Below are 12,276 nucleotides of genomic sequence, written 5' to 3'. Positions count from 1 at the left end.
AACACAATGTCTCACACGTGAATCACCCAGGAGCAACACAACACAACACACTGACAAACACAACACACACTGATAAAAACACAGAGCAGTCCAGGTTTGTGCGAAAGGCAGGATTAGACGCCTCTTCTAATGCTTGAGATCTGTAAAATAAGAATAATAAGAAAAAACGCCATTTTCCCTTCTCTAAACAGTGATGAATAAACCGAGAACAAACTGTGCAACAAACGTAAAGCTGTTTAATCCCGTCGTGTTCTTTTCGCCACAATAACATGATGCAACTTAAAGTGAGCTCAGAACACATGACCTTTTAATCTCAAGCGTTTTCCTTCCAAGACTTTGAAAGCGCAGTTGTTGTTGTTGTTGCTGCTGCACTTTCTTTCCGAGTCGAACTGCTGGACACTGTATATCGCCATCACAATGGTCAGAATTATCAAATCGCATCGTCTGCAATAATTTAAGCAACAATATCCAGTGCAAATGACAAAATATCTTGTCTCGCTAACGTCTATAAGCTAGTTCTTTCACATGTTCCTGCTCCTGGGCACGGATAAAATGTGAACTCTGAACAGAATTTTCCATCAAAACGTTAAAAAGTGCTAATCCAATCGCATCGACAAACAATTGCAATTCGATATTTCGCCACAAATCGTTCAGCCGTATTTGCGACTAACAGTAATATGTCAACACTATAGGTCGAGGAGTACAACGTATCTGTCATCGTCATGTAAAAAACACGCTCGAGCTCAGCGTCCTTGTGCGTGTGCCCCCAGGGCAAGCGTGTGGCGTGCGAGGAGGGCTCCGAGGGCTTCAGCGACCTCTTCCAGGAGAACGCCATGCTCCAGCGCGAGAACGACACGCTGCGCCTCCGCGTCAAAGCCATGCAGGAGACCATCGACCACCTGAACGGCCGCGTGACCCAACTGCTCGCCAACCAAGTGGGCCACCTGCTCGCCAAGTCCGGTAAGCGGCGGCGGCGGCCCAGACACCGGCGGGGTTTTGGGGCATGTCTGACCGTGACTTGTGCTTTTGTAGGCGGCGGCGAGGAGATCGGAGCGCTCGTCCAGAACTACATCAGGGAAGTGGAAGAGCTGAGGTGAGCGCGAGAACCTTCTGGACAAACCTTCGACTAACGCGCGGAAGTGTAAAGCGACTTTGATCGTTGGGGGGGAAAAAAGAACGGCATGAAACTCATTTCACCCTGGAGAGACGCAGAGACGACGAGAAAGGACTGTTTAGCAAGCTTTATTACGTGGGTTATTTGGCGCTCAGACCCCGGCGGAAGACGTTGCGATCATGGGCACTCCATGATCTATTTGTATTAGATGTCTCCCCCCGGAGCCTGGAGACTGGTGATGGTAGATGTTAAGAGAAGGTAGAGGATGAGGGGAATGCAGAGGAGGAGCAGGGGAGGTGGTGGGTCGCAGTACGGTTTGAGCGGCCGAGCCATCTGCCTGAGGGCTTAAATGCCACCGCCTGGGCGCTGATTGGGAGCGGGGAGGAGTCACTTGAGAGCGTTGATTGGGGATGAGGAACAGGTGCGAGGGCCATGATGCAGACGTCCCCTGTCCTTCCACCCTCCTTCTTGACCGGGAAAAACTGCATAACCTCTTTGGGATGAGCGCAGAAACCTGGAAGAGCCCATGGTGAAGTGAGGGATCTGACTCTCTCAGACGGACGCCGCTTGAGTGCGATGATGCCGCTGGGGAGAGGGGTCCTTCCATGGTGGCCGACGCCCGGACTGGGTGCGTTGGTTGAGCTGGGGAGCAGGTGGCCTTGACGTAGATGGGTGGAGTTAGGTCTTCCAGGCTGAATTTACGCAGGCTTCATTTGTGTTATTATTATTTATTTAAGATAAGAGAACCTTCCTGGGAAATTCCTGTGTTGCAACGTACAGTTCAAGAGCTTTACGTAAACTTTACACCATAAAAACAAGATAAATAACTTGAAACTGGATGAACTAAAATGACACGTTGCAGAACTGTGACTAACGGATGTAACTGTGGTTCTTTGAATGCACTGAATGTTGCAACACTTGAGATTGAGCATTTCCTAAGTAATAAACATTAAGATGCTCAAATTTCACTTATTTTTGATGCTAAGGAGGCTTAATACTCGACAATGATGACAAGCAAACAAACAAACACTCTTTTTGTAGACAATCGTTTTCCACACAAAAAATATAGTACTTTCTTACATGTGGTTTTAAACGGTTTCTGATCAAACTGTCCAGGTTTGTTTTTCAGTATTATCGATACTTCAAACGAGTATGTGGTTTTGGAGGATTGGAGTTGCAGCATCAGATTTTTGATACTTTTGACAACTGTGAAAGCCGATATTCCCATTTTCAAGAGCAGAGAGAGGGAACGGCTGACAAAAATAGAAATCCAACGAAAAAGAAACAAACCAAGCGTCCGGTTTAGTCCACTGTCTTTTCAGTTTTGTCCCTTTTCGAGTCAAGAATATTCTATTTTAATCGGAAAAGGTGGATGTGGGTAGTTTAAGTGGCGTGTAGTGACTCGTAGCTTGTACTAACTCCCTGAAACATCACTATAATCACATGCATAAATCCTTCTAGTTTGTAATGACTTAATAAACACAAATAAAATGAACATTCATATTTATCCAGAGAGGAAACTGCAAAAGAAACGATCAGATAAAACAATGTATTCATGTAAAATACTCGAGTCAAAGTGACATCGTGCCCCCGCTGACCACTCCAGGCTCATAGTGTCCAGGGGGAAGGGCATCCAGGTTGAAGGGTGGGGCATCCGGGTTAAAGGGAGGAGCTCTTTTCTTTGACGTATGTCCCTCTCCTCAGGTCGAAGCTCCTGGAGAGCGAGGCCATGAACGAGTCGTTGCGTCGGCAGCTGGCCCGCCTCTCCGCCCGCGCCCCGTTCTCCCCCGGCCCCGCCCCCGGCTCCGTCGGCATGGAGACCGAGACCAGCGACGTGATTCGCCGGGCCAAACTGGACATCGAACGGCTCAAGAAAAAGGAGCGGCGGCAGAGGAGGATGAGGTACTTTTACTCACAAAGAGTATGACAAAGTCTTTCCTTTTATTATTGACACATTTTATGATTATTATTACCGTATTTTCCGGACTATAAGTAGCACCTTTTTTCATAGTGTTGGCCAGGATGTGACTTATACTTATATTTATTTACTTATACTTATATGAACGAATTATATGTGATATCATTTGTTATTTTCACACTTTCAACTGCATTTCATACTCCAGTCCAACTTATATATGTTTTTTTCTTCTCTATTATGCATTTTTTTGGCTGGTGCGACTTATACTCCAGTGCGACTTATAGTCCAGAAAATACAGTACTTTTATTTCTTTTACTGGTCTGATAAACAGGGTATAAAAGTTTGTCGAATGAACGAGTGGTGAATTTATATTAAACACTTATAATGTTTGTAGATTCAGTAACAATGCAATTATTAAAATACCTTAAAAGTACAATAAAATAGACATGGGGCAAAAAAAATAAATAAATTGAATATGAGATTTAAGCAGGTTTAAACCCTCCCCAAGTGACAACTTTTTTTCTTTCTTTTAATCTGAGTCGTTCAAGCTTTCTTGTCCTAATGTGAAGGAGTTACTGACGGGAGGGTGTTAACTGTTGGCGCCCCCTAGCCTTTAATCCCAGTCGTTCTGGGCAGAGCTGGTTTGGGTCCGGGTCGGTCTGGATCTGGTCCCTGCCCCGTGCCCCGGGTCAGGGTTTAACGGGCTCATTAGGCTTATCTGAGCAGGAAGGCTGGAAAAGGGACCTTTTAAAATTGGTTGTAAAAAAAAAGAAAAAGTTAAAGTAGTAACTGGCTCCAGATGTGTCGACGGGCTCTAATGACCTTTGTGTCGCCGGGCTCTAATGACCTTTGTGTCGACCTACAAACATTTCACACTTGATTTCGATACTATCCCTCATCCGAAGGTCGTCATCTGGACACCGTTTTTAAGACATTTCCACTTCTTTCCAGAGATTTTTATTTTAAATTCAAGCACAAACTAACGGAATGAAACCGAAGAGAGAAAAGCGACATAAAAAAGAAGACAAAAAGAGCATCTCAGGGAAATATCCAGACTCTAAAACGTCCCAAATGTCCCTGTGTCGAGTAAATGTGTCCATGTTTAAAGGGACGTATGGTAGATTTTTAAGATGTTCCAATCTGGACTTCATTAATGATGGTTTAAAATGATAGTTTGATAGAAAATGTTGGAAAATCTGTAGAAAATTCTATTCATTCCAGTCAAAGTTTATGCAGAATTTACGCAAAGAAACAAGTTTTTTGACTCTCTAAACATGAATTCAACAAATAAAGTCGCTCTCATATATTCTTATTTGTCAAATATTTTTTTTTTAACATTAGATGAGTTTTGGCCCAGTGTTTGCTGGGTAATTTCCTAGTGCGATGTCATCAATTACAAACAGGAAGTGAAATTATAAACCCAGAAAATTTGCTATTCTGTGATAACATTTTTATCATTTTTTTTTAGCAAAATTCTAAATATATTTATCTTAACTGTATTTTAGTTAAGATAAGATATTCCTCTATTGTCCACACATGGGGAAATTTAATTGTTGCAACGCAGGTAGATACAGATAGATATAGATACAGAGGAAAAGGACAGATAATTTATAGGAAGTTTAAAAAACACTCTTAATAGAAGAACTCTTATAAACAAAACTCTTATAAACGAAAACTCCTATAGACAAAACCTCTCATTTCCTAATAAGGAATGGAGGGGAAAAATAAAGATAAAATAAAAACAGCTAGCGTAAGACAAGATAATACAAATAATAATGGTAAAATAAACACTCTATTTACATCAGTTATATGCACATGAATGTGACATTATTGCATGTGAATACGACAGTAATTGTACATGAATATTACAATTGTTCCAACGAGTCGTACGACCTGTTGGGGGCACTTTAAGCTCAATGTAAGTCAGTTTTCCCCATTTATTCTCTCCTGGGCTCTGATTGGTCAAAGGGAGGAGTTAGAACTGTGCAGACTTATGCTTTTCAGTAATATTTTATAGACTTACATTTTTTATTTTACTTGTGAGACTGTATTGTTATACACCCAAGTTACTCTCCTGCACGTATTTGTAAGAGAATGGCGCCATCTGCTGGTTGACCTCTGCAGGACAATATTCCATGTTCCTTGTCACAGATTGGCCTGGTCCTCTGTGTTTGCACTTGTACGAGTGTGTAATTATCTCTGTGTCCACTACTGTTTAATGCTCTCCACCTCAGCAAGTTACTTCATCATTTTATCGACTTAAAAGTACACAAAATGACAGATTTATTAGCCAAAACAACACATTTTATTAAGAAATGATTTGATCCTGGTTTGATCCTAGTCTGATCCAGATTGTCCGGGTTTTGTCCCTGTTTAGTCCCGCTTCTGATGTGGTGTGTTTGCAAGTTGTGAACTTATCAGCGCTTCGCAAAGTTGGCGCTTCGCAAAGTTAGCGCTTAGACGTTCAATACAATCGAAAACAGTAGCGACAAACAAAAGAAGTAAAACAAAACAGATAAACTGAAAACACAAATTAAATAGGGCAAAAGAGATATTGAAACTTGTACTTTTTGTGTGTTTTGTCGCAGTCCGGAGATCGAAAAGGGTTTGAAGAAGCGCGTGAAGCTCCACACTCAGGAAAACGGACAGAACGGAGAGAACGGTCAGAACGGAGAGAACGGCCACGGCGCAGAGGAGAACGGACAAAACGGAGAGAATGGCGACAACGGCGAAAACGGCGAGATCGACTCGGACGACTACGCGGAGGTACCGGTACCGTTCTTGACGAGATAAAACTGTTGTGGAAGAAATAAAACTGTTGTGGACGAGATAAAACTGTTGTGGACGAGATAAAACAGTTCAGGAGAGGTCATAACGTTGGCGTGTTCTCAGTTGGCCTCGTTGTGTTCCAGGACCCGATGTCGCCTCTGCAGGAGGAGAGCGGCTGCGAGGAGGGCGAGGACGAGGGGGAGGAGGGCGAGGAGGAAGAGGAGGGGAGAGAGGAGGAAGACTTCGACAGCGACGAGAGCTGCGTGGACTCTGACTCGGACTCTGACGACAAAGGTACGGTCTGTTCTTTGTTCGTCTGTAGCGCCGTGATGCGGATACTTAGAAACCTAAACGCGCGGCGAGGGCAGTGGCAGAGTGGTTTCACATTTACGGCGTCGTGATTGCGAGTGCGCTTCGGATGATTTTGGCTGATTCCCTCTTGGTTGTCAAGGGAAACGGACAGAGATTGTGCCCGAAATTCGCGGTTTTCCAAGTTGTCCTGAAAAGATGTTCGCTCCAGGACCAGTAGTAACAAACATACGACTTATTGAAAGGATTTCTCTAAAAGCGTCTAGACTCTGTAAGATCCTGTGTGTAAAGGACGTCAAAGTGTTGCAAATTTAAAGCGCCCCCTACAGGTTCGGTTGACGCATTGAACTAAAATGCAGTTCAGATAAATATATTTTGAATTTGGCTAAAAAAGCTAAAAATGTTATCACAGAATTTTTTCAGGTTTATAATTTCACTTCCTGTTTATGATTGATGACATCACACTGGGAAAAAGTTCTTCTAATGTCCCATTTTTTTATTTGACAAATAAAAATATATGAGAGCGACTTTATTTAGTTGAATTACTGTTTAGAGAGTCAAAAAGTTGTTTCTTTGTGTAAATTCTGCATAAACTTTTGAAATGAGTCCCTGGCGTGATGTCACTTCCTGTCATTTTCTACATATTTTTTGACGTTTTCTCCACAAATACCTGCTCGATTGGTGTAAAACTATCATTTATATGTACAACAGGTATAAACACAACAAATACAGTCAAAATCATAAAATCCTGTTATAGGCACTTTAAGTCTTTCTCATCTCGTTACCCAAACTGATAGCTAACATATAACTTCAATAGGCCAAAACAAGTGCTGAGCAGCCTTTGGAATATCAAAAATGAAATAATGACTATGGGCCATATTGATATAGATTTTATTAAGCGTGCACATTGTTGTAAATAGCTTTGTGTAATGGCTGGACATGTGTGTGGTGGCAGGGGACTTGCAGGCGGACTTGGCCGAGCTGACCTGTGAGATGGAGATAAAGCAGCGTCTGATCGACGAGCTGGAGAACAGCCAGAGGAGGCTCCTGATGCTGAGGCTTCAGTACGAGGAGAAGCTGATCATGCTCCAGAACAAGATCAGGGACACTCAGCTGGAGCGGGACCGCGTGCTGCACAACCTCAGTGAGTCCACGCCGATACGTCGCTTTAGCCAAACGCAGCAGAGAGACGATTGCAGACATCAGAACGTGTGAACGATCGAACATCTCGGGCTGAATGTGGCGCTTGTGTTGTCCTCAGTGTCGATGGAGAACTACACGGAGGATAAGGCCAGCAAGGTGAAGCATGAGTACGAGAAACGACTCAAGGAAATGAACCGCGACCTCCAGAAACTGCAGGCCGCGCAGAAGGAGCACGCGCGCCTCCTGAAGAACCAGAGCCGCTACGAGAGAGAGCTCAAGAAGCTGCAGGGGGAGCTGGTCGACATGAAGAAGGCCAAGGTAACTGTAGTGGGAGCTGGTTGACATGAAACAGGCCAAGGTAACTGCAGGGGGAGCTGGTTGACATGAGAAAGGCCAAGGTAACTGCAGGGGGAGCTGGTCGACATGAAACAGGCCAAGGTAACAATAGGGGGAGCTGGTGGACATGAGAAAGGCCAAGGTAACTGCAGGGGGAGCTGATCGACATGAAACAGGCCAAGGTAACTGTAGGGGGAGCTGGTCGACATGAAACAAGCCAAGGTAACTGCAGGGGGAGCTGGTGGACATGAGAAAGGCCAAGGTAACTGCAGGGGGAGCTGGTTGACATGAAAAAGGCCAAGGTAACTGCAGGGGGAGCTGGTCGACATGAAGAAGGCCAAGGTAACTGTAGGGGGAGCTGGTGGACATGAGAAAGGCCAAGGTAACTGCAGGGGGAGCTGGTCGACATGAAGAAGGCCAAGGTAACTGCAGGGGGAGCTGGTCGACATGAAACAGGCCAAGGTAACAATAGGGGGAGCTGGTTGACATGAAAAAGGCCAAGGTAACTGCAGGGGGAGCTGGTCGACATGAAGAAGGCCAAGGTAACTGTAGGGGGAGCTGGTCGACATGAAACAGGCCAAGGTAACTGCAGGGGGAGCTGGTGGACATTAGAAAGACCAAGGTAACTGCAGGGGGAGCTGGTGGACAGGAGAAAGGCCAAGGTAACTGTAGGGGGAGCTGGTCGACATGAAAAAGGCCAAGGTAACAATAAAGGGAGCTGGTCGACATGAAGAAGGCCACGGTAACGAGCTCACTGACACGAGGAAGGCCAAGTTACCAATAGGCAGAGCTGGTCGACATGAAGAAGGCTAAAGTGTTTTTTTGTTTAGTTTGCTCAAAGTTGGGATGTTGACTCAAACTATGAAAGCGCTAAAAATCCCTCTCTGTCGATGTTGAGCCTGTAGAACATGTGTCATGACCTCTGTATCGCTTGTATCGTATCACTCATTTTCATGTTTGTCTGTGCTTGTCCTGCAGGTGGCGCTGATGAAGCAGATGAAGGAGGAGCAGCAGAAGAGGAAAATGGTGGACGCCAAAAGGAACAGGGAAATTGCACAGCTCAAGAAGGAACAGCGCCGCCAAGAGGTTAGACATGGCACTTGCAACATCATTTATCTCAGTCGTTTCCTGTATTTGTGGCTGGTTTGGCTGTGACTTTTTGCTTAATAAAAGTATTGTTTTTAGTCCAGAAGTATTGAGTTTTTCCACACAGAATATACTGTGCATAAAAAGTATGCTATTCTGCAAAAAATCTGCATAGTTATTAAACTTTTAGTCAAATGATCAGACTCATTCAAAGCCTGCACTCAGTATGTTCCTACTTATGTACGTACTTACTTATTTACTACTTACTAACTTACTTACTGACTTAAACTGGCACAATTAACGAGTGCAGCAGTATTTCTTGCAAGCAAATCAAAATCACTTTATTTCCTGTCTTCTTCTGTATAGCGCCTGATGACCCTGTAGTTTAGACCTCTACAAACAGGTTCTTGATTAGAGTTTAGTTCAGAAGTTCAGAGTTCATTCTTCTCTCAAAGGCTGATGCTCCTGGACGTGTTAAAAACAGAATTTTACAATTAAAACATGAACCAAAAATCATAGAAAAAGCTTCAAAAGAAGTAATCTGAACAACGTTTCAAACAATCGTAACTGTAGGGGGACCTGGTCGACATGAAGAAGGCCAAGGTAACTGTAGGGGGACCTGGTCGACATGAAGAAGGCCAAGGTAACTGTAGGGGGAGCTGGTCGACATGAAGAAGGTCAAGGTAACTGTAGGGGGAGCTGGTCGACATGAAGAAGGTCAAGGTAACTGTAGGGGGAGCTGGTCGACATGAAGAAGGTCAAGGTAACTGTAGGGGGACCTGGTCGACATGAAGAAGGTCAAGGTAACTGTAGGGGGAGCTGGTCGACATGAAGAAGGTCAAGGTAACTGTAGGGGGAGCTGGTCGACATGAAGAAGGTCAAGGTAACTGTAGGGGGAGCTGGTCGACATGAAGAAGGACGTGTTAAAAACTGAATTTTACCATTAAAACATGACCCACAAATCATAGAAAAAGGTTCTCCTATGAACAATGTTTCAGAAAATCGCGACGTTTCGACTAATTGTCCTGTTGTAAATTCCGTGTTTGTTCCAGCCCTTATAACCTCTAATCGCTCCTGTTGAGACACTAACGAGCCCTTGTCCCGCTCCAGTACCAGATCCGATCGCTGGAGTCCCAGAAGCGGCAGCAGGAGCTGGTGCTGCGGAGGAAGACCCAGGAGGTGAGCGCCCTGCGGAGACTGGCCAAGCCCATGTCTGACCGCACGGCCGGGCGGGTGGGCCAGCGCTGGTCGCACGCCTCTCCGGACTCCGGGGCCGAGCTGTCCGCCTCCACCCCGTCGTCGGAGCCCGACCGCGGGAGGGCGTCGGTCAGCGGCCTGGTCCGGCACTGGAACAACAGGAACATCGTGTACGGGGGCTACCTGGCCGAGAGCGAGGGCGGCATGGACGGGACGAAGGTCATCGGGTAGGTCACGCCTCCGCTTCGTGTGACGTGGCAGAGTCGTTAGCGTTTGTGGGAGCCTCTTTGCTCTGTGCACAGGGATTGAGTGAAAGAACCCACATAAAAACAGGGTATATTTAGTTATATTTACACTTGTAATATTTCATCGACAATCGTGATTATTCAGGTCACAATATAATGACCAAAAAAATTATAATTGGGATAATTTTAGAAGTTCAATCTAGAAAATTGACCTCGCTATAAATAGCTTTTTTATCTGGCTGTTTTTGTCACATTTAACTTTCTTTTGTCTTTCAGAAAGTAAAATGACGTAAAGCTGCTCACAAACCTGAGGAATAAAAACATGTTAGACAATTTAAAATGAAAGAAAATGAGAGATTTCACTGTTGTTTAGTCAAAGCCTCAATAATCGTGAATAAATGTTTAATCTCGATGTTTTTTCTCACAGTAATCGTAATTCTAAAATTGGATCGTGACTTCCCTATATTGGAATCTGTGTATAGAGCAGATCATGATTAATAAAAGACTAAATTAGTTGACAGTTAGTTCCATAATTGATAGTTTAATCGTTAAATGTAAACAAAAATGTGTTTATGTTGAGTTTAGTGTGTAAAGTTAACAGATTTAAAACCATTTCAAATTAAACAGTGTAGACGACTTTTGTCTTGTAAATGATTCATCTGTGTGTTTTCCTTAGCAGAGTTTATCGTGAAGGTACTGTAAAAGTACTGTAAAGGTACTGTAAAAGTACTGTAAAAGTACACCAAATTGGTTGAAACTAAATTATTCAGTAGATTTATTAAGTTGCGTTTTAAATCGCTCATGACAGATTTTTAAATTATGACTTATTTCAATGCATCAATATTAGTGGTACATATTTATCAAAGTTTCATATCAGTCAAGTGGCAGTTTGTGACGGAAGGTCGAGGGGGAAGAAGCTGAAAAAAGCTGAAAGTACTGCATTCTTGAAAGATCGAATTCCATCCAAAATGCAGCGACAATTTAAGCTCAAGAAACACATTTTTCTGTCAGTTTAATCGTTCAAAAGTGGTGTCTCTTCTGTTTATCCGTCAAGTAAGAACTATTCTGTAGATTACCGGTATGTAACAGTATGGTTGCCAGGTAACAATTACAAAATTACCTCTGCTTATGTCACTGCTGCACAGACACACACCAAAATGTTAAAACTAAACAAGTCAAATTTTAAAAAAGTCCTTATGTGAAGTATGTTTGAGTGAAATGAGTGAAATGCACTCTTCTGACGTGGTCTTCTCTCTCTGCAGCAGCAGGAGGAAGTTGGCCCGTAAACCCGCCCTCTTCCCTCACCTCGGCCCCGCCCACAGAGCCAGCTCCTCCTCCAAAACGGCCCGACAGAAGTGGCAGACGCTGGAGCGCCGGATCAGGGACATCGTGATGCAGAGGATGACCATCGCCAACGTGGAGGCCGACATGGACCGGCTCATAAAGGTACCAAAACATTTGAAACGCACCGCTCACAAGAACTACTGCAGCTAAAGGGTCTGTTGTTGTTGTGTCAGTTCATATGGGACACCGTAAACTTCACAGAGACTTAAAGATCAGCCCTTAAAGTATTTATAACTCTGCTTTTGTGCCGTTGTGTTGACAGAAGCGAGAGGAGCTCATCTCCCAACAGGAAGCTCTTTCCCATAAAAGGGAGGTGCTGATGGCGGAGGGGGAAGGGCCAGAGGCTGAAGACCGCCTCCTGCAGGAAATAGGTGAAGACATGGAGGTCCTGAACGCCAACATCGACTACATAAACGACAGCTTGTCCGACTGCCAGGCCACGATCGTCCAGATCGAGGAGACCAAAGTGCGAGATGAACCTGCTCGTAATCAAGCGCACACGTAAACGCTAAATATGAAACCCGCTGTCGTTTGTTTTTCTCTTCAGGATGAGCTGGACTCAGTGGACACGTCTGTGGTCATCAGCTCCTGTTCTCTGGCTGAAGCGCGCCACCTGCTGGACCACTTCCTCAAAGCATCCATAGAAAAGGTTCACTTTAAAGATGAAAAAAATAACCTTTTATCTCCTTTTGTTAGATCATGTGTTTGTGCCGTTGTTGTTGTTGTTTTATGGCGGTTGGCCATACCACCCCCACCCCCATCTCCCATCACCCTGACTCCCCAAAAGCAGACCCCCATCACTCCAACTCCCATTT

At 44.4% G+C, this 12,276-nt stretch overlaps 1 protein-coding gene across 1 annotated transcript in view; it reads left to right on the top strand.

Moving 5' to 3' along the window:
* Positions 1 to 12,276, top strand: part of kif21b (kinesin family member 21B) — an 85,187-nt gene that overhangs the window by 37,491 nt on the left and 35,420 nt on the right. The window contains exons 9-19 of the mRNA XM_072451534.1: positions 771 to 1,093; positions 2,819 to 3,016; positions 5,621 to 5,798; positions 5,945 to 6,095; positions 7,066 to 7,254; positions 7,372 to 7,571; positions 8,568 to 8,675; positions 9,786 to 10,099; positions 11,380 to 11,563; positions 11,724 to 11,927; positions 12,009 to 12,110. Of these exons, the coding sequence (XP_072307635.1) occupies positions 771 to 1,093; positions 2,819 to 3,016; positions 5,621 to 5,798; positions 5,945 to 6,095; positions 7,066 to 7,254; positions 7,372 to 7,571; positions 8,568 to 8,675; positions 9,786 to 10,099; positions 11,380 to 11,563; positions 11,724 to 11,927; positions 12,009 to 12,110 (2,151 nt within the window). The remainder of the gene's footprint in view (positions 1 to 770; positions 1,094 to 2,818; positions 3,017 to 5,620; positions 5,799 to 5,944; positions 6,096 to 7,065; positions 7,255 to 7,371; positions 7,572 to 8,567; positions 8,676 to 9,785; positions 10,100 to 11,379; positions 11,564 to 11,723; positions 11,928 to 12,008; positions 12,111 to 12,276) is intronic.

Source organism: Eucyclogobius newberryi, unplaced genomic scaffold (assembly GCF_026437365.1).
Source record: "Eucyclogobius newberryi isolate DKJ021-1_F unplaced genomic scaffold, fEucNew1.0.hap1 SCAF_19, whole genome shotgun sequence".
Lineage (NCBI taxonomy): Eukaryota > Metazoa > Chordata > Actinopteri > Gobiiformes > Gobiidae > Eucyclogobius > Eucyclogobius newberryi.
Note: the sequence above shows the minus strand (reverse complement) of the source record. Positions and strands in the feature narration are given on the sequence as shown.